Raw genomic sequence first — 22,088 nt, 5'->3', positions numbered from 1 at the left:
AGGGTGGTTGTATCCTCTAACGGAGCAATGTGAGGCTGTTTTGTAGCAGTGAAGTTGTGTGTCTGTGCTGTGTGGCTGCTTTCTCGAGTGGTTTCTGCACAGCACTGGGGTCCCAGGCAAGTGTCAGAGTAGCAGAAGCGTAAGGGCCTCTTAGGCAAGAGCTGTGAGTTCCCATGACCAAAACAAGGTTGTAGCACCTCTCGTGCCCTTACATCAGCCCAGCTCAGCTCAGCTTCCTTATCGAAGCGGTTCAGGGCAGTTTGTTAGAACAAGCCCTGTTCAAGGGTGACTCAGCAGAGCCTGGTCGGAGCTTTGCCTTGAGGCAGTGCCATCGCCACTGCCCTTCGGCACTACGGGCACAGTCCTGCCCGCCACGGGCGGTCACGCTCCGAGGTTGAAGACCCGGGTCCTGGGCCGCAGCCGGTACCGCGGAGGGCGGGAGCCCCGGTGGGGGCTGCGCTCCGCCCCTGCGGGAGGGACCGGGCTGCTCCGCCCCGGCCGGGAGCACAGGGCTGGCCCGACGGGACGGGACGGGACGGGACGGGCGGCAGCAGTAGCAGCGGCGGCACCAGCGCAAGCACCAGCGTCAGGCGCAGGATGGGGCTGGAGCTGTACCTGGACCTGCTCTCGCAGCCCTGCCGAGCGCTCTACATCTTCGCCCGCAGCAACAACATCCCCTTCGAGTTCAAGCAGGTGGAGCTGATGAAGGGTGAGCGGGGCTGGGGGGGGTCCCAGCTCCGGGGTTGCGGGACCCGGCTCCCTGGACAGAGCTGCGGTGTGGATGGGACGTGGGGGCTCAGTCCTGCCCCTTGGTGCTATGGGAGGGAGCCTCTGCAACAAGTACAACCCTGCAGAGGTTTGTGGTGTTGTGGTATCTGAAATCAGCCCCACCCCATCAGAAAATGGTTCTCTGGATGTGAGGCCATTCCCCATTCAGGTGGGAAGCAAAGCAAAAGCAGCAGAGATGGGATGTCCATGTGCGGGCGAGCACAGCCGAGGTGGGCAGTGCTCACTGATTCAGCTGCCTCAGAAAACTTCACACTCTGGTGAGCAGCAGCGGTTGCTCCTGAGCTGCTTTTGTCCCCTTGGCAGGGGTTGGCAGCCCCTTGGGAAAGGTCCTCACGCTCAGAGCTCACAGGTGGCTCCCCATGTGCTGTAGGGCAGGACAGGCTGACACCCCTCTGGGTGTTCATCCGGTCAAGCTGTTTGTGGTCATCTTGTTTTGAGAGGGTTGAGGTCAGGCTTGCAGAGACAGTGAAGGCAGCAGAGCAAGACCTGGCAGCTGCCAGCAGCCTGAATGCTGAACAATGGAGAGGAGAAGGTGGTTTAGTTTGTATGAAAACCAACTGATCATTGGTAGGAGCCTGCGCAAGAGATATCAAGTATTTTCACCAAAGGATGCCCAAAGATCAGTATCTTCTTTGTAACTGAAGCCAGTAAATGCAATCTCTCAGCCTTTCCAGAGCTCCTGGAGTTGAAAAGAAGGTAATGTATTGGGTGTAAAAATACCTTGGTAAGTAATGCTTAAACCCAGCGAAAGATGAGAAGGCTCTGGCAGAAGTTGATATAAGAACAAAAGAACCTCCAGTTTGTGACTCAAAGAAACCTCAGGCCTGCTGTGGTTCAGTCTCTGGGCGTTCCCCCGCGCTCCTGATCCCCTGTGCATTGACTGCACGTTAACTGCAGCTTTCCTCCCACCCGTCCTGCCAGAAAAGACATTGTTCCTGTTTGTAGCTGGGGGCAGGCTCATTTGGTGTCCTTCCCCTTCTTCCCCAATACATGAACTTGTGGGACACGGGTGCAGAGGAGATGAGACTGGCAGGCAAGCAAGGAGAATGGAACAACTGAAATACTGAGGCTGGGACTGAAAGGAAGGAAAATTGAATGCTCTGTGTCCCATGGCATCAGTGCTTGCTTTTGGTCAATGGATGTGAGGTGGGTAATTTGGATTACAGGAATGCTAAAGGCACATCCCGTTCCTGCAGCTGTGGGGAAGCACTCCTGCACCCAGCTGCTGGGCACACAGCTATGGGCACACCAGCCCCGAATGCATGGCCTCACTACACTGTATGTAAGGACCAGGTGAGGGAACATACACCCAGCTTTGAGCCAGTGGGTTAAATGTGTCCCCCCCCCAGTAGGTCTCAAGGAAATAGGTAGCAAGAGCAAGAAGAGAGAGACATCGTGACACTGGAGGGACACCTGAGGAGCTGGAATGGGCGCACCTCATGGAGGAAGCGGCTTTGTGAAAGGGGGCGGTGGAGACAGGCTGTGAGCCAAGTGAAGGGGAATAGTCACTGATCTGATTTCCCAGTACTCGGAAAACTAAAACAGTTTTGGGAGCACCTCTCCTGGCACAGATCCTCGGGTGACTCACACAGCAGGACATGGCACAGGGTCAGATGTTAGAGAAGCTTGAATACAGAGGTACACACGTGTGACTGAAGCCAGCAGCTGGAAAAGGCTGGCATGAACGAGTCACATAAAACAAGGCTCCTGGGAAGGGGTATAAATGTAACGGAGCACACTGAGACCTCTGTTGAACAAAGCACCTCCTCCTGCCAGGTTCACTCTGCCTACCTTTTGGGAGGCACCTACAAGATCACTTAAAAGCAAACTCAAATCCATATGTGCTCTGATAAAGGATATGCAAAAGTCAGAGCTGATTGATAGATCGGTAATGAAGTACCCATGGCTTTGTATGGAATCATAGACATTTATTCTCATCTGAGGACTAAAAATCGACTTGAATATAAATTACATTTATACATTCTTTTATAAATCACACTTATTGGAAAAAAACCTCTACCCAAAGAACAAAACCAGCTGCTTTCTCACTGTCCTTGGGGTTCACATTCCTGACGCCAGGTTCCCTTTCCTCCAAGGTGCTCGGTGTTTGCACTGTGTTTGCATGGGACAGGTACCTCCAGGCACAAATGCAGAGCTGATAGAGCCCAGAGCTGACAAGTGCTGTTGGTATGAAAGGACTTTTAACCATTCTGACCTTGTTGAGAGGTGGTTCTGGGGCACAGGCAATAAGCACGTAAGCTGGCATCACAGGGCCCACTCCCTATTCACCCTGCAGCACTTTCTGATTGCTTTTAAACTTACACAAGATTGTGTTTGTGCAATCAAACCCAGGAACTTGAGGCCCGATGGCGCCCATGGACTCCTCAGGTGTTTGCAGACAGGTCTTGAGCATCACTGTCAAGTAAGATCTCATTTCCCTCCTCAGGGGAGCACAAGACAGAGGAGTTCCAGAAGGTGAACCTGCTGATGAAGGTGCCTGCCATGAGGGATGGTTCTTTCACCTTAGCAGAGAGGTGAGGTTCAAATAAGCTCAAACCCCTGCTGCACTGCTGTTTACCCTAATGCTTAGGTTCTGCCAGCGTGCTGTGCGTTCACTGGTCAAGCCCGCACAAGCTCATGTGCTGTGCCCCACTAACATTTGTGTGTCCTGCACTTGTTCCTGACTCAGATCAGGTTTGCATTGCTGCTGGTCCAGCAGTACACAACTTGGGGGGGGGAAGAAAGGAGGAAGTGCTTTAAACTTGCATTATCAGCTCATGGCTGTGTCTCGCTCACTGCGCAGCATCGCAATCCTCCTGTACATGGTCCGGAAATTCAAGACTCCTGATCACTGGTACCCATCTGACCTGCAGAAAAGGGCTAGGGTTGATGAGTACCTGTCATGGCAGCACGTCAACATCCGTGGGAAGGGGAGCAAGCTGTTCTTAATGAAGGTAAGACGTTATATACCGAAACCTAAGGGCTGTGAGTGCAACGGCCCTTCTGTGCGCAGGGCCCTTTGGAGCAAATACACAAGGCAGGAACAAAACCAGATCTCGAATTGACTTGGCTGCTTGGCTGAGCCCAACTGAAGTGGCTCAAATCCCTCTTGGTGTAGCCACAGCTCTGTGAGGTGCAGAGCAAACCTGTGCTGGGTGAGCAGCTGTCCCCAGGCACAGCTCACTGCCCACCACCATGAAAAGAACAAAGCTCATACTGGAAAAGAAGAGGCAGTTGCTTGCAGATGATGCAGCCTTCCCTTGAGAGGAGACTCTTGTGGCTGAGATTCCAGACTTCCTAGGGAGGGGACCAGGACAGGCAGGAAGTGATGGCAGGCATCAATGTTAACCTGCCAGAGGAGATCAGGGGTACCAGTTATCCTAGTGCGTGGCTGGTGAGGGGTCCTCGGAAGTGGCAGTGAGAGGGTGTGGGTGAAGTTTGCAGGGAAACCTGTGAAGAGCAGCTCATTTCTCCTCTCTGCCAGGTGCTGCTGCCCCTCCTCACAGGCCAGCCCCTTCCTCCAGAGAAACTGGAAGGTGCCACTGAGGAGCTGAACGTTGTCCTGAAGCAGTTTGAGGACAAGTTCTTGCAGGACAAGCCCTTCATCGCAGGCAGCGAGATCTCCCTGGCGGACCTCGTAGCACTGGTGGAGCTCATGCAGGTGAGCACTGTTGGCTGTGCACAATGGGCTGTGGGCAGGCCAGGCACCACCACCTCCTTAAGGGCAGATCTTTCTCTCTGCAGTTAACTCTTTAGTGGAGTTAAACCTTGTTCCTTTCTAACTTGGAGGATAATTTGCCAGGGAGCACCTACTTTGCCAGGGCAGTGCTCTCTGTGGAAGTATGGTCAGGATTCCCCAGAAAGAGAGATCACAAACTAACCAGGAGAAGTACAGGTATTTGAAAGAGACCTCTTGATCTCTGTTCCACATTAGCCAGTTCCTGGGTTAGCTCTTTGACTGCATGTCCCAGGAGACAGCAGCTGCTGCGGATGACACCTCTTGCTTCCTATGAGCTAAGAACCAGAGCCGAGTTCCACCCGCTGCTGCCTTGAGCCAAAAGCATCTTGCTTCATCCCGGTCCCATCCCTGTCAGTGGCTGTTTGACTCACTCCCGGGTTCTCTTGCTGTCTCTCCGCAGCCCGTGTGTGCTGGCTACGACCTCTTTGAGGAGAGGCCGAAGTTGGCAGCGTGGCGCAGGCGGGTGGAAGAGGCGGTGGGGAAGCAGCTCTTCCAGGAAGCACACGAAGGGATCTTGAACGCCAAGAACTTGACCGCTGATAAGATTGCACCTGAACTGATGGAGAATTTCAAGCAGCAGCTCCTAAAGCAGGCAGCCTGAATCGGGGGGTTATGCTCTCAGTAAACCGGATTGTTCAGTGCAGACTTAGTGTAGTGTTTCAGCATTTCTAAACAATCCTACAGAAACACCATTCACACAATGCATTCCAGTCACAGCCTTCCTGCAGCTTCAAAGAGCTCAGGCTGCAGCGAGCTTTCTCCTCTTGACCGCTGCGGGCTTTTCTTTCAGGCTCCAGCACCACTGGATCTGCTTGAGGACAGAGGCGATTCAGTCTGCTGGGAGCTGGGGCCAGTCAGAACTGCCCTTTCCATTCCTGCTTTGAGTTTTCCAGGCCACAGCACCATAGAAAGGGCAAAGGTTTCCTGGGGCTATGGCAGAACAGATCTGTCTGAAACAAGAAAAATAACCATAGAAAATGGCTTTCACTTTGCCACACGCTCAGCTGCAAGATGTTTGCTCTTTTAAAGAGGCAGGTCAGGACCTGACCTTTGATGGGGACCCTGCCAGAGGTCCTGGAGCCACCAGAGATTGCTGTGTCACCCATGGCAGCAAAGGGACTCAGCACCTCAGCTGTGCAGGTACCCAAGTGAGGCCTCCAGCTTCCGGGAATGATGGGGTTAGACCTGTAAATAGAGGTGCTTAACCACAGACTCCTGCAGTACCTTACAAAGAGCAGCCTGCACAGCTGAGAGAAGCTGCTGCCGAGCACAGTCTCCCTCTGCAAACCATATCAAGTGCTCTGTCCTTTCCCCACAGCGGCGTTGTCATCCCGATAGATGCCATCTAAGCCAGGCTCTCTCCACTGATGAGCGCTGCCGAGGCTGTGCCAGCACTGGTGGCAGAGGGAGCTGTGCTGGCCAGCCCCAGGGTGAGCAGGGTGCCCAGTACAGGAGCTGAGTTACTCTCCTGTCAAGTCAGATTCTCAGTGAAGTTGATGGTTACACTCTCCACACATTGTAGCTGGATTGTGATCAGGAATGGGGAGGAAGCATCCACTGAGTCATCCTCCACACCTGGGCAGCCTCTCGCCCTTGTGTGTCCCTTTGTACCCTTCTGCCTTCCTGTCCTGCTGTCCCTGTGACCTTCCATTTCCAGGTACAAGCCATGAGGGTTCCAGCTTGCAGAGTTGGGGTTGGTTTTCCTCCTTGTTAAGCACTGGTTGTCCCTGGAATTCCCTTTGTCTCTGCTGGCTGGTTACACCATCCACAGAGGTGGCTGCACAGTACGCTGGGTGCGAGATGTCAGTCATCTTAATGCAAGCCTGTGTGGCTGCTTTAGCAGCTGTAGGCAGGCATTACAAGCTGGGGCTCATGGTGCCTGTTTACGTTGTACTTTCAACCACCGCTTCCTCTGTAACTGCAGCTTACCGCAGTCCCCAGCTGGGCTGCTGCACCACTGGAATCGCAGCGGTCCTTCCTCTCTGCCTCAGCCAAGCTGCCGAGCCCTGCTGCACTCTGCCCTTGGCACATCTGTGCTTTGCCGAACCAGATTCCTGACCTCCAGCTCTTCCCATTCTTGTTGAGAGCAAACTTCCTGCCAGCAGAATGAATGCCTCGTACAGCTGTGCGAGTAGAAGCAGAGAAATAATCTGAGCCCAATTCACTGAGTGCCCATCTTGGCAAACCTCAAACTGGCCTTGGTAGCAGGGCCTTTCTCGATACACATCTCCCTCCAGAATCTTGAGAGAGCTGCTGTGCGTGCAAAAGCACTGCATGAGCCAAAGCACATAAAATGCCTTTTTTCTTCTCTATGATCCCTGTAGCACAGGAGCTCCATGTAAGAGAAGGCTGAGCCAATTTTCTGCTTGATTAATAAGGCACAAACTCTTTAAACATCACCCACTGTCTGCTCCTGCAAGGACAGCTGCCATGAACACCAAGCTGGAACCACATTCTGAACTCACTGTCTGGTGCTTCTCTGCTGGCAGTGTCCCAGAGGATGAACACACCTCGCTCCAGCGCGGTCATGGTGACAGGAGGAGATTTTAAACTGCTTTTCCCCTAGTGTTCCCCGTCTGCTCCAAGCCCACCTGAGCTGTAGGTTCACCATCCTGATGAAGCTGTGTGCGGTGACTGGTGCCATTCTGGGCCCTGCTGTGCACGCAGAACAAAGCATCCCCAGATTAACTCTGTGGATGACAATAGAATTGTACACAAATCTGCCTTGCTGCCTTTTTCACCCTAAATCATGAAGCTAAAGCATCTTATCCTTGTCCTTTTCCTTTTGCCAACCCTCCATCTCCTTCACTGTATTCATTTGTGCCATTTGATCTTGGCTGTTTCCAGCTCCCATAGACCGGAAGCCCCAAGAGCTCCCTGCCAAACCCCAATGAGCTGTGCAAGAGGTTTGCCTTGCCTCAGTGCAATGTTTGTTTGGTGTCCACTCCCTTTCACTTGAGTATGGAGAGTCACCTGCTTAATGTGCTGTTCTGATTCAAGTGCTTCAGTTCTGGGCAGGAGCTCTTTGGAAATAGGTGAGAGTCTGCGCTTCCTAGAATAAAATGAAGCTGGGATACACAAAATGGGAGGAATGTTTAAAAAAACAGCTATGAAGTCTGTGACCTTTTCTAAATGATTAAAATAAACTGCAAAACTTATTGTATTGTCTCCTGTGTTGTTCCTGTTTCCAAAAAGCTGATAAAGAAAGCAAAGGCTGGAGAAACAACCTTTGAGGTGATGGAGCCGGATGAAAATAGAGGGCTAGAAGCACTAGCCTAGAGCCAGGAATAATGCAGTAAAAAGCTGTGTAGCATGACCGGATGAAAACACCTCTTTGGTTGTGTTGGGCTGTGCAATACAGTCGCCAAACTGGAGGAAAACTTGAGGAAGGAGCATTTCCAAGAGGGACATGAGGAGATCTTAAAGTGCAGACAGGACTGGTGGATCAACTGAACCATAAATACAGCAGCAAAGCGAACCCACAGCTGCCAATCTTGCTACCACCTGAGCTCAACAGACTCTTCCCAGTGATGAATAGGGACTCGTGGCCATTCTGAAGCACAAAGGCTTCTCGGGCTGTTACCTGTGCAGAGCCCCATCCCCGCTCCTTTTCTCCATTCCCTTACCATCTGAGATCTCTCTGCACTGAAGGAGCACATGCCACAGTGCAAGCCTTCACTGCCAGCGTGTTGGCGCTTGTGTGGGAGCTCTGGAGGGTGAACTGCAGAGGGAACTGAGGGGTACACAGCCCCGCTCCGGTTCTGGCTGAGGGACTCTTATCACACAGTTCTGAATCTGAGCAATGACCCTGAAAACGGGTGTGTGGTGCAGCAGGTCCAATGCTTCATGTCGAGACACAGCTTGTTCCCCAGGCTCTGCCTGACTGAACACTAACACAGTGAACTCCATTCCTGAGGAGATCTCGGAGCTGAAGTCTTGGCCCAGTGGCATAAAAAGAAGCACCTGAAAGTGTTTGTTTGTAATGTATCAGTATCCAAGCCTTTTCACCACCCTTTCTAATGATCCTCTAAAAGAGCCTCCCTCTCCCGGAGGTTCCTGGGGCTCTCTCCAAGGCTCTGTGCCTGCCGCACCAGCTCTCAGGCACAGCGCTGATAACGAGGTGTCAGCTGAGCCCAGGCGGGTTTGACTGGGGGTGACTTTGCTCTGAGTGGTTCAGCCACTCTATCTCCCAGAGCCCCCGGCGTCCCTGCGCTGCTCAACCACTTCTGCAGGTCACGCAGCTCTGAAGCGCCGTGGGCTCTGTGGAAGGGGTTGAATTCAGTCTGCGCTGCTTCAGTTCTCATCCGTTCGTGCGGAAATCCGAGATGGTAAATACGTGGGGGAGAGGAAAGTCACTTCACTGCCAGCGCGCAGCGTGATGCCCACAGACGTCCTTCAGGCATCGCTTTGCAGCACTGGGCAGAGACTACGTGCTCAAGGAATTATCTTCTGGACTGAAAACCATGCTGAGATCCTAGGGAGTGAGATGAATGCTGGCTTAGAGGGTGCTGCGCAAGGGCCCTGTTTGCAGCGTGACACATCCCCACAGGACCGCGTTAGAAAACAAGCATTTACCCCGAGAGAGCCGTGGTGGGATGCTGTGGGTGAGAATGGGCTCCTGACGCCAAGGCTGGGGGGCGGAATGACAGCTCCTCTCCATCAGTGCTTAGCACCAGCCTGTCCTTTGAGGCTGCTAACCTCCCGTCACTTGTAAGTTACCCTTACTCCGGTTACCTGCCCCTGAAGCACACAGCCGCAGCTCTAGGGTGGCCAGGGCTGCCCAGCGCTGCGCCACGGGGGACCCTGCGTGTGCCCCCCACTCCTGCCGTGCCTCGCTGATGCTGCCCCAGCCGGGAGCACTCTCCTGGCCCCCTCCAGCCTCTCACCCTGCAGCCTCGCACCCGCGGCCCCCCGGCCGCAGCCCCCGAGGGCGCCTCCCCCCGCCTGCCCATGCGGGGCGGCCCCGGGCGGCGGTGACAGAGCCGCTGCCGCTTCCCCGCGGGCCGGGCCGGGCCGGGCGGCAGGATGGGGCTGGAGCTGTACCTGGACCTGCTCTCGCAGCCCTGCCGCTCCATCTACATCTTCGCCCGCAGCAACAACATCCCCTTCGAGTTCAAGCAGGTGGAGCTCTTCAAAGGTGGGCCGGGCACGGGGCCGGGGCTGGCTGCAGCGCGCCGGGGGCCGCAGCTCAGGGCCCCTCTCTTGGCTCTTGGCAGACTCGGTGCTGGGGAAGAAGCCGGCGGCGGGGAGCGGCGCGGAGCAGCCCCATGCAGGTGCGGGGAGTGGAGGGAGGGAAGAACCGGGCTCCGCCTGGGGGTCCGTCCTGTTGCCGGCCCGGGGGGAGAGCCGGCAGCCGGCGCCGTACCGCGATCGCCGGGCGCGATCGTCCGGGCTGAGCCCCGGGGCTCTGGGCTCCCACCCCTCGGTCAGAAGCGCCCATCGCTGCGGTCCCGGATCGCGCAGACCGCCGGTGTGTGTGTGTGTGTGGGGGGGGTGTGTGTTATGTTTTGCCCCCACGGCCCCGTCGCCCCTCCGGGTGAGGAGCAGAAGCTCTTGAAAAGCATCTCGGCCCCTGCTGCGGCTCCTCGGGGAGCTGAGGAGATGTGGAGCCTGGGACTGCTCCATGGGGAAGCTCGGTTCGGCTCGGTCGGGTCCCGATAAGCAGCGATGCGGGGGCCCTGTCCCTGCTGAGGAGATGTCAGCCTGGTTTGGGAGGCTCGGTCTGAGCCAAAGGAGGAAGCGCTGGAGCCCTGGGAGGCAGCAAAGTGCTGGAGCTCGTGGAAGCCAGAGATCAGCCACGAATGAGAGGGATGCAGATGTGCAGAGCTCAGGGGATAACTCTGCGGTCTCACCCTGGTGGCCTCTCAAGACAGGGACCTATCTTGCCTGGGGAGGGTGAAACAGACCAAGCCGGTCCAGACTCAGTCAGAGCTGGGAGCTCTGCTAGGCCGGCTGGGAGGGAGGCACGGTCCGGCTCCTCAGGTTAGCTGAGGGGTTCTAAACACACGCTCTCCGGAGGGGCTTGAATTGAAGGGTCTGAGCACGCAGCTCATTCCCAGAGCAGCCTCATGGCTGTGCTGCGTCTATTTTTGTGGATCCCCAAGGAATGTTCCTCCAGCCATTTCTAGCAAATTAGTCACAGTGGCAGCCAAGGAGGAGTGCTCTGGGAATGGTGTCCTCGAGAGGAACACTCAGCTGTTCGGACTTGTCCAACTGTGTGACTATTGCACACTTACCCACTGCACTTTCCTTGTCAATTGCTACTCTTTTGCCCAAGGCAAAGCATAGTACTTGGAAAACCCTGGCGGAGGAGATGATTAGCCAAGGACATGATTGGCAAATAGCTTGTTTTGGTTGTACCTTTTTTCCCTTTCTACTTTTGTAAAACCTTGTCCATTGCTCTTTTTTACCCATCTCCTTCCCTGCACTATGACTTACACTTAAGAATTCCTCTTGTGTGCAGCCTGCCCTGCTTTCTGACAGTGTATGCTTATTAAAGTTGCTCCTCAAAGCCCAGCAATACACACAGTGTGTATATATATATATATATATATATATATATATATATATATATGTGTATCTCCTTGAGGGACATCAGGAAATTACACCAGATCCAAGTGATGTTAAAGAGCATCCTAAGTGGGGTCAACATCACAGGAATGACAAACACTGGTCAGTCACTTCATACAACTAAACAAAAGGGCTGGCTCTGGATGCTGGAAGAGAGGTAAAAGCTTAAACTCTGTTAAATGGCAAATACAAATTGGTCTCAGTCGGTCAAATGAAGCAACCTGGAGTTATTGTTCAAACCAAGGCTTTTATCAGTTTGCAGCTCAGTCACGCACAGGTCTTTTATGTCTCTATGCAAAGACCCTGTATGAGACAAAGCAAACAAGGTGCCATTGCTGGGCTGTGGTCCAGTCTAACAGACACTGACCTACTGCCCAACCTGCTGTAACGACATGAGGCCCATCAGGGGACTGATATGTTCAGTATTATTGCTAGGACTGCTGCACGATGAAACCAGACTGAAATCTGATTCAGGCTGCCTTCACCCACTGCTTACATCTCATCCGTGTCTCTTGGCTACCTTGGGTAATAAACACAGCAGAACAACCAGCCAGCAGGGTCTGAGAGCTGACTGCTCATTAGCTGTGGGCATCAGTGACCTGCCACATTCTGCTGCCTGTTTCGAAGGACCGCTTGAACTTGCAGACCTCACCAGGGCTGGGTGTGTGATGGCCACTGGCCTGCTAAAAGCAGAGGTCCAAGCACAGGGCCAAGCACCCTCCCAGAGCAGCTCCTTGCTTGATAGTAGAATTACATGAATCTGCCTCACTGTTTTTATCATGTAAACCACGGGTGCAAGGCACCTTGTCCTTCTTTGCCTACTGGCTTGATTCTGGGGGGTTGTTTTATATATCTGGTTTTGATATTTGAGTTTCTCAGTTATTAGGCTTAACTTGAACTTTCTGTCTGGCTCCTATTCTTAAGAAACCATTTCTTCCCACCTCTCCTGCCAGCTCTGCCTGGCTCTGCTGCGCACATGGAACCTCTTACCCAGCTAAGCTGGATGGAGGCCACCATCACTGCAGGTAGCCAGAAACATTTCCCAGTGAGATGGGGCACATGGGCTTGAATCCCTTCAGGCAGCAGACGGATGTGAACCTGGGTCTCCAATGAAGCCACTTACACTGGAATGATAAAAGGCATTTCCCAAAGAAGAAACAAGTAGAGGGTAGTCAGCTAGAAAGGAGGACAGGGTGGTAACGTTGGCTGGGCTTGAGTTGTCTCATTATGTGAAATCAATATTGGGAAAGTAGTCTGTAATTTGCAATGCAGCGACCTTCCTTTCTTCCACCCCTTCCCAAAGCTGGCTGCAAATAAACTTGATAGTCCAAAGGCTGGTTTTGTTTTATGGAGACTATTCTCTGCTGCACGTTTGTCCAGTAAAGCAGATGCTGATGCCGCCTCCTGAATGGGGGCAGAGTGTTCTTGGGGCTGCAGATCACTGCCTGTCAGTTGATGGCCCTTAGTTTCATTCTGAACAAAGATTTTTGTAGAAGCCCTCCTGCTGCCCAGGCTGATTCCTTCAGGATTTGCACTGTAGATGTGATGTCTCCTTCTAGGGAGCGCTTCAAACAAGCAAAACAAACAAACTCCTCACACCTTTTCTTAGGTGTTCCTGGACTTTCGTACAATTCCCTGGCATTTAACTGCTGACTGTCAAGTCCAGTGTCTACAGCAGGAAGCTGAAAACCTGACAAGGCAGTCAGCTGTTAATGCCTCCAAGGGGCTGGATGGTGTCTTCCTCCTGTGTTTTCCTGATGGAGGCAGGTTGACCTGCAGAGAGAGGAGTAACACAGAGCCAGGAGTAATGCAGGGCAGAGGTGTCTGAGCTTCCCTGCCCCTAGCCAGTGTCCACTGTGGCAGAGTTACTTCACGAGTTGTATTCATGTTTTTCCCCATCCCAGCAAAAACTCTGGGAATATCCCTAACCGTGTCTGCTGAGGGATCAGCTCTGCTGACAGCATTTGCTTTCTTTGCAGATACTCAATTCCCTCTGCTCTTTAGAGGCAAACAAACAGGAAGATTTTGCTCCTGTGCTGAATTGTCTGATTAATGAGCCACTGCAGTGATCTCTGTGGGCACAAGGGTTTTTCAGTCACTCTCCATCCAGACTCCATCACAGCTGGAGTCAATCACAAACTACAGGAAAATTACTTTGTCTTGGTGCTGCCTGTGTGAATAGGAACAGGAGCAGCAATCATCTGCCCTTGTTAGGATGCTCTGCATGCAAACCCAGCTTTTCCAGACCTGGCTTCCTTGGCAAAAACTACGTGTTTTGTAGGTGCTCAGCAGTCTCCATCCTAACTTCTGTCTTTCTCCTCCCTGTCTCTAAAGCTGTAGGGTACTGTTCAAGTCAGCTGTTCCCGGTTATCTGCAATAGTGTTTTCCACGTCAGTACCTTCATTCTGGTATCTTAATGCCTCTCAGGGAGTGATATTTTTCAGGAAGCTTTGTAAGTATGACTGAGTCAAGCAATAGCATTCCTGTACGGGAATGTGAACTACTCCATGCCACGTGCCTGGCCTGAGCCGACTGCCCTCTGCAGACAGCTTTTACACTGACTGCCCAATCGCATTACCTTTTAATTGTGAAATTTGACCATATCAGAAAACTTAAGTTTTCCATATCGGAAAACTTCACACAGTTCACTGGCTGAGAGTTGGCTGCACGCATTTCCTTTATCATTCACTAGCAGATACGCTTCTAACCTCTGACTTTGTGCTCATAGGGCCATCAAATAGTGAAGGAGCTGGCAAAGTCAGCCTCTTGAAGAAGGTACCAGCACTAAAGGATGGAGACTTTACCCTAGCAGAATGGTAAGAACTCAGTCCTTAGACCTCTTTGGTTACCAGTAACCTGTGCAGCATTTAGGAGACATTATTCCTGCTGAATGATTAAGGATCCCAGAACTGATGAACACGTTGGTTATTTTCAATAGGATAACCTCATTTGCTCTGTTTCCACTCCCCATTTGAGTTATGTTTCAGAAGGCAAACAAACCAGCTGCAAACAAATCACTTCTTGGTCTTACACTGTCAAAATGGGATTATAAACATGCCTGGGAAATGTTTACAGCTTATAAAAATGCCTTTTACCCTAGGAAAAATCCTGTTTATCTGCATTAGTCACAATGGCCAAGTAAACACCTACAGAGACAAAACCTAGGGTTTACATTGTAAGGTTCATATGGAGACTGCCTAGTGGTATCATAATACTGAAATGGAACTGCAGCAGTATCAGCATAGCAGCAGGATCTGCATCTTCCATTTTGTCAGCACAAGATTTTCTGTGGCATCCCTCTTGTAGTAACAGCCTACATATTGCTGCAGGGGACCGGAGTGTTTTTCCGTGTGATTTCTCCTGCCAATGGAGGAAAGCACAAACATCTGGATACACAAGCAAGGGTCCTGTAGGCTTTCCTTGCTGGGACTTCCACTGATTTCACTGGAAGCTGCAGGCTAGAGACAGATCTGATGAAAAGGCATCATAACCCATTAGAGAGTTTCATTTCATACACAGGCATATAAACACGCACAGGTCTCACAGAGATGGGTCAGAACAGTCGGAGAACAAGTGGGATCGGCAGTGGGGATGGGTGATTATCGAGGTTTATTGTTTGCTCACCCCAGTACTACCTGGCAGTACTCTGCACCATGGACCAGGGCTGTGATTTTCCAGCAGGTTAAAGTTTTCATGGGAACTAAGGTGGTGAGTTAAGGTGATTAAGGGCATTCATGGGAACAAAGTGCTGCCTGATAACCATGTGAATTAGATGCTTATCTGTGGTCCCTAGACCCCATCAGAAACCCTGATCTGAATGCTTTTTAGTGGAAGAAGCAAGTTCAGAAGGGGCGGGAGAGGGAGCTTAGGTGAAAGCATTCTGCGTTGTAACTCCCTGCCCCTTTCTTGTCTCTTGTTACTGTCTGAGCAGCACCGCCATTCTGCTGTATCTGAGTCGAAAGTACAACACACCTGACCACTGGTACCCATCAGACATACAGAAACGAGCCCAGGTAGACGAATACCTCTCATGGCATCACGCTAACATCCGGGCTAGCGCTCCCAAGACCATGTGGATCAAGGTAAAGAGAGGGAATGTTAAAATGTGAGTAAAGCCACGCTTTCCTGGCAGAATACTGAGCATTAGGACAGTCCCAATTCGGAGAGAGTTCATTATGCTGAAATAGCAAACCTAGGCCATTCCTAGCTGAGAGGGGCTGTCAGAGAGGGAGCTGTGCCCAATTGCTCAACATCAGGATCTGGCAAAAGCAGCTTCAGCCGTTCTGTGACAGGTCTGGTACAGAAGGTCTCAAAGCCCAACAGACTTCCATCGCCTGGATTTGTGAACAAATGTGTAACAGATTGGATATTGCCTCCAAGGGCCTCTCCCTCCCTGCACAGCTGTGCAGAGCGTGCACATAGGCAGAAGTTTTGCTTCTTTGGCGAGCATGTGCTCAGCTGCTGGAAGCAGCCAGGGTTGCGTTCTTCATAGAAGTCCCTGCAGCCCCATCTGGGTGGAAATCCAGAAGGAGCCTTCTTCTTCCAGCACACTTGGGTACTGCTCTGAGATAGAAATAGAACAGAGACACAGAGAGAACGGCAACACCTCTTTATTCGGTGTGGCCAGATGAATCCACACTTAGGCAAAGTTAGAAGAATCACCCTGAGGCAGAAAATCACTCGGTGTCAGCTCATGTTGCTGGGCACTTATTTCCAGCCACCTCACCAGACAGTTACTGCAGATATCCTTGGAGAGACCCGGGTGCAAATACAGCCCGTCCAGTGCAGCTGTGGCATGGAATTTCAGGTGAAAGCAGGGTTGTCAGTAAGCAGGTAAGAACTTCACTCTTCCTGTGTGAAGTTTGCCCTTGTTTGTGCCTAACAAAGTGTATCAGGACCAGCCTCTTGATTTATTGACACTTGAATTTTTGGCTAGAGAGCACAGAGAAGCAATTCAAATATGAGTCAGATTCATACAAGAAGCAGTTTCTTCCAGTCTTTGCAGGCTGTTATTAGGAAACAGACATAAATCCAACAAGCTGCTGTTGCTGATTAGATAACCCAGATACAGAAAAGATCCTCAGAATAATGAAACATACAAAGCCACCATGTAACAGAAGGCATATTAGGTAGACATGGGAGAAGATGGACTGCTCTGAGGTACAGAAAAGGAAGAAGATGCTGTTTCAAGTGATTATATCTGGAGATCCCATCGTGCCTAATTGGAATCACTCAGGAAGAGAGCTGGCCATGAATTTTCTGGTGAAATAGATTGCACATGTATTTGGCAAAAATCCTGGCTTGGATTAAGCAATCCCAACTTGAGTTGTTGAAAATACCAGCAGTAAGTAGAAATAGAGTCCACTCCCACCAGTGGAAATCTGTATTCATTCTTCTTCTCTAAATAAGCTATGTTTCTTTAGATGTGGTAGGTGGGGGCACATTGCTGTTACACACTGCAGGCTCCGATGGTGTGTGCACCTCTGCGAAGGGTGGAAAATCTCATGGCAAGGCAACCACCCCTAGTGCTAGCAAACCTGTGGAGACAATGACCACCCTTTCCATAACTGCTCTGGAAAAACTTGGGAGTGGTTTAAAGAACGATGCCTGGGAGGCCACAGAAGGGCTGGTGTAGAAATGGTGCTTACCCATTCCCAGCCTCGCTGGCTGCTGTCACGCAGGGGAAGCTATTTCCTGCATCGCCAGCCAGTGCTGATGCACTCCAGTGCTTCCTACGCTCCCCACCGCAGCCACCACCGTGCCCTCCTTCCCATCACCCTGCCTCCAGCACCCGGCCACACAACAGGGTGGATACAGGGTGGGCTGGGGTGCAGGCAGCTTGCTGAATCACAGGTCACAGCAGAGCTGGCTATGGTGGAGATGTGTCTTCCCTGGAGCTGTTGCTCTGCTGTCACCCATCCGGGTGGGGTGGGAGGGCACAACTGCCAGGAACAAAACTGGTTTTGTTCTGCGTATTGCTGCCCGTTAGCTGAGGTTACGGTCACAGCAGATCAGCTGCTCAGGACTGCTTGTGTGCTTTCTGTCCATGAGCTACTCACACGTGCAGCAGTCCATGAAGCTCTAACATCATCCCATCCTGCAGATCACTGACCATGGTGAGTTCATGGGGTGTAACTTAAGTGGCCACCACCAGATCCATCAGAAAATGGCTGGCTGTACTCTTCAAGCCCTTTTCTCCTCAGGTGCTGATTCCCCTCTTCACAGGGCAGCCACTGCCCTCTGAGAAACTCCAGGAGGTTATGGAGGGGCTTTCCACTTCCCTGAAGCAATTTGAGGAGAGGTTTCTGCAGGACAAGGCATTTATCATCGGGAATGAGATCTCTCTGGCTGATCTTGTGGCCGTGGTGGAGCTGATGCAGGTGAGTGCTGGAGTGTGGTAAGGAAGGCCCAGCGCAAGGGAAAACAGATGCTTCCAGGCAGGGAGGGATGCAGCATGCGGACAGAGGAGTGATGGTGTACCTCAACACAGCTAAGACAATGAGGAGAACATGGGAGTGCGTTCAGAAAACTAGTTTAAAAAAAGAGAGAGAGAAAAAAAAAAGCTGGTAACAACAGATCTCCTCTGTTTCTCTCCCCTAACAATACTTCTTCATCCTTTATCCTGATTTTCACCCTACAGAGGAGGTGAGAAACAACAGCAAACAGGTCTGATGAAATAAGAAAATGATCTAGCCATATTCTACTTCAGATGGTACTTGCCCATGCGAAGTTTGGAAGATGCAAAACTGATTCTCAGACACAGGCAATCAAGTCTGTTATAAAGTGGGTGCTCTCTGCCAGAGCAGCAGGGTCTGATTCCTTCTGTGTCCCAAAGACTGAACAAAGTCCCAAAGACAGTTCTGCTTCTCTACAGCTTTGTGTTTCAGAGGGTGGCACAGGCAGAAAGCAGAAGTGAGGTAGAGGTAGATGATGTCAGCTAAGTTCAGTTAAATACTTAGTGTTTTGTGATGGGGTCTTGCTCTATAATACAGGCGAACTGTGCAGCTGGCCCTGGGACTGTCAGCCCACCACTGCTATAGCTGAAAATCACTCACAACAAGTGGTAGGCATCTCTGCTGCTCGTAACTGCTGTTCTGGAACTCAGGAATTGTAAATGCCCTTTAAAACAGAGGCTAGCTCCTCTGTCCTCCACATAGACACACCCAGCCAAGGAATTCCCTCCTTCCTAGTGCTCTGCTACAGGCTCCTCTGGATTTTTTTCCCCTACCTGTACCTGCAGGCACACTTTTGATGCCTGTGGTCTTGATTAAGTGACAGCCCAGGGCTTCACTGTTGCTCTCTCCCCATTTCTGCAGCCTGTGGGAGTTGGTTGTGATGTCTTTGAAGACAGACCTCGGCTGATGGAGTGGCGCAGGCGGGTGGAGGATGCTGTGGGGAAAGAGCTTTTCCTTCAAGCCCATGAGATGATCTTCAGTATCCAAGAACTGAGCAACATTCAAATTCATCCGCAGCTGAAGGAGCATCTGGCACCTGTGTTGATGAAGATATTGAAGTGAATTAACCTATCTTACCCTTTTTCATGCCCCTTTTGTTTTAATTTCTTCTCTGACCCCCAGTTCTACATGTAACTGGAAAGAGCATTGTACTTCTAACACAGAAACTGCAGACTGTTTCTCCCCCCACCAGACCTTTCTTGTATCTCTGTGCATGGAAGCTGGGGAAGGCTTAAGACCTGAAACATTAAATTCATCCAGTAGGCTGAGGTCACTTAATGTGCGCATCTGGGTTTTATTTCAGCGTCACTCTATTCAGAGGTGGTAGTGACACAAATGGTATTTCCTGACAAAAACTGAGCCAGCCTACACTGGGGAACTGCATAGGATGGGGATCATTGTTTTCATGTGATTTCAACAGCTCCTTCTCAAGTGGCAAGCACTGCAGGCATGTTTGGTCCTCACCTTTCTTCCCAGCACACACAGCGCAAAACTACAGGAGGTCACAAAGTGAAAAAACACATTGAATACATTTTATTTTTTTATTTTTTTATTTTTTTAATTTTTTTTTTCAGTTTCTCACTGTTGAGGCCTCTTGCTTGGCTCTCCATGCACACCCCCCACCCTTCCATTTGCCTTTAAGCTCCTGTAAGAAGTTTCCTCATCTACAACTGTGAATCCTCCCAAAGCTCTGGTTATGCCACTGCTCCCCATTTCTGGAAGCCCGGGTTTCTTTGCTGCTTGATCTGCCCGTACACATGATAGGGGCTGTTCTGGGAGATCCATGCACTAAAGACCAAGCCACCTGAAAAAGCTGATGGTGGCTACAGCCTTTCTTTAATTGCCTAACTAAAATACTCTTGCTATTATGTAGGGAATACAATGAGAGAATGAATTCACAGTGATTGCTTGGAAGATAATATAATAGGAAGCAGATTGGTTTTGTCTGTGGTAATGCTGCAATAGCAATCCACATTTCTGCCAGAAAATGCAGAGGGGGAGTAAATCTAGACATGGTCTTCTGAGACTGTTTTGGATGGAAGTTTACCAACTAAGTCACCCTGTGCAGCTTAGCGAATAAGAGGCTTTGTGGCATTGAGCAACCGATGCCTCGCAATAAAAGGACAGAGAGTTGTTTTGAAGCTTTGGGGCTCTGTTTCTTGGCAAATACAGAACCCTTTTGTGCTGCAGTACAATTTATGAGCTAAAACTGAGAGGCTCCAACCATTCCTATTTTTTTTCAGTTGAAAATAGCAAATTGTAAAGGATGCAGTAACTGGCGGAATCTGTATCTCCGCGTATTTCCATTCATAAGTAGTTGCTGCCCTTGAAGCTTACCCTGAAACCCTTGCCTAAGAACTCTTCCTGTAGAGAACAGGACAAAATGAGTAAATAATCCAGGAAGTGCTTCTCTCACTAATCAAATAACTCGTTTTCCCTCCAGTACCACCATGTCTTGGCTAGTGACGTTTCTGCTGGGAAGCTCTATAAAACCTGATGTGTTCTGGTGATGTTTTTCCCTAATGTTTCAGTTCTAGGTATTACTGATTTAGTCCAGAGCCTACGGAGATCTTTAAATTCCCTGTCTGAAAAGAGAATTCCATGACATACTGCAGCTGCCATGAGCAGGAAATTTCGTCTTGTGATAGTATTCTCTATAAAGACGAGCCCTGACTAAACGTCCTCTCTTTCCATGCTCCAAACTATTAGAAATAGGCACATGATTATTCCCACCCTATCAGTTCTTCCTGAGCTAAATCGTATGTTTTTATGGATGTGTTATTCACAAAATATTGTCTACAACTGAGTTAAATTTTAAATGGGAAATGGTTGGGGTTTTTTTATATGTATATAATTTTGACAGTGGAATTCCTAAGTGGATGATGGCACAGGCAAATGTCTGCAGAAGGGAAAAAACTGCCATGATTTTCCAAAGGCTGAGCGGGTTTGAGACTATTTGCTGCTGTGCTGTCCTGTCTTGGTCATACGTTCATAGAATCATAGAATCGTTCAGGTTAGAAAGGACCTTAAGATCATCCAGTTCCAACCCCGCTGCCATGGGCATGGACACCTCACACTAAACCATGCCACCCAAGACTAAACCATGTCACCCAAGGCACCCCCGTACAAGCATTTTAATTGCCAGCTCCAAGACAGAAACAATAACCCAAATGTCTTTTGCCTAGTAAGAACTCTGTGAACAATCTGCCATTCACATGGTCAGCCATCGAGAGTGAAGGAAAACACGTATCAATAAAGATGTTTGTGACAGTCCCATGTTCTGTTCTAATTGCTGACATCTGATAACTTGAATCTTTTATTTTCCCTTTGGAGGCTTTCTGAGACGCTGGTTTCTTTCCACATGGGGTGGGTTTTTTTGGCCTTGGAATTGGAAGAGATTTATAGTGTTTAAAGGAATGAAAAACAGAAAAATGGATGCTTAACAGCATCTTACTTGGAAGTCTTGACTCCCAGGGATCAGGCAGTGGTGGGCTTGCACCTGGGGTTTGCAGGGTGGGTGAATAACCCCCCTGCTGTCATTTCAGTTGCAAACTGGGGATCATCTCTTCTATTTACAAGATTATATCTTTCTGTACATTTACCCTGGAATCTAATGGTTTTCCTGGGCTCTTTTTTCTGCTGCTTTCCTGGATTTGAAGGCAGCATCTGTGTTACCACTTACCACCACAGGCAGCCACCCCGACTGCCTGCCTGCCATACCCCGTCCCCTCTCTCTTCACAATCTCTGTCCTAGAAATCTTTTTCCAGCCTTAGTGCTGGCTGGTTTACGCACAGAACTCCTCATGCCAGTATTGTCTGCATTAGCAGCAGTAAAGGCCAAGAAATTTCTCCAGCAAAACAAATGGTCAATTCCATCAGTTTTCATTAAGATTGCCTAGAACTGTAGAAAACCCAACAGTCACATCATAAAGGGTTTTCAAAACAGTGATGTGCCCTTTTAGTCTAGCTAGTTCATAACCTTTTGCTGTAAATGAGCAGGTGTAATGCTCACTGGGCAGTAGCTGAGCTCCTGAGAAAGCTCTGATGTCTAGGTTAGACACCTTTGATCTGTAGATGAGACTGTCCCTATGAGGCAGCCTGCAGGGTCTTTTATCAACTTGGGAGCTCAAAGTCCTGATTGCACAAGCTTGTTTGGTAACACGTTGCATAAAACAAGAAACCTCCCTGCTTGCCTTTTACTTTCTTGCAGTGCCTCTTGTTCTGAGACATCACTGCTCTGCCGTTCTTAACTCTCCCTGTGCAGAGGCGTCCATCCCGGTGACCAGAAATGTCTTCCCACCGGCATTAAGGCCTGTCACAGAACTCGTTCAACCCATCCATCGGTGGGACGGGAGTTCCTGGCTCCCGCAGTCTCTAACTCACACCCCAGCAAAGCACGGTGTCCAAAGCGAAAGGCCCCAGACCCAGCTGGGCTAATACGGGGAACACGCGGAGCCTGTGGCGCTGGAAGCGCAGGGTGACTCCGCATTGCTGCAGCAGCCTCGGGACCGGCGAGAGTTCCCGGTTCCGGGGCC

At 50.6% G+C, this 22,088-nt stretch overlaps 2 protein-coding genes across 2 annotated transcripts; both read left to right on the top strand.

Moving 5' to 3' along the window:
• The first annotated feature begins 537 nt into the window (after window positions 1-537).
• Window positions 538-7,686, top strand: GSTT2B (glutathione S-transferase theta 2B). The gene is made up of 5 exons (XM_061465995.1): window positions 538-709; window positions 3,236-3,323; window positions 3,593-3,743; window positions 4,274-4,450; window positions 4,929-7,686. The coding sequence occupies exons 1-5, from the start codon at window positions 598-600 to the stop codon at window positions 5,127-5,129; spliced, it is 729 nt and encodes a 242-aa protein (XP_061321979.1). The 5' UTR covers window positions 538-597; the 3' UTR covers window positions 5,130-7,686.
• A 1,793-nt stretch (window positions 7,687-9,479) lies between these two features.
• Window positions 9,480-19,097, top strand: LOC133275803 (glutathione S-transferase theta-1). Its single transcript, XM_061465994.1, has 6 exons — window positions 9,480-9,665; window positions 9,745-9,801; window positions 13,827-13,914; window positions 15,030-15,180; window positions 17,302-17,478; window positions 18,415-19,097. Exons 1-6 carry the CDS (start codon window positions 9,554-9,556, stop codon window positions 18,613-18,615), a joined length of 786 nt encoding a protein of 261 aa, XP_061321978.1. The 5' UTR covers window positions 9,480-9,553; the 3' UTR covers window positions 18,616-19,097.
• Window positions 19,098-22,088: the final 2,991 nt, after the last annotated feature.

This window comes from Pezoporus flaviventris, unplaced genomic scaffold (assembly GCF_033815535.1).
Source record: "Pezoporus flaviventris isolate CSIRO_AGI_PZ_B2104156 unplaced genomic scaffold, CSIRO_AGI_Pfla_v1 ptg000041l, whole genome shotgun sequence".
In the NCBI taxonomy this organism is placed as follows: Eukaryota; Metazoa; Chordata; class Aves; order Psittaciformes; family Psittacidae; genus Pezoporus; species Pezoporus flaviventris.
The sequence above is the reverse complement of the archived record's forward strand: the minus strand, read 5'-3'. Positions and strand labels throughout refer to the sequence as shown.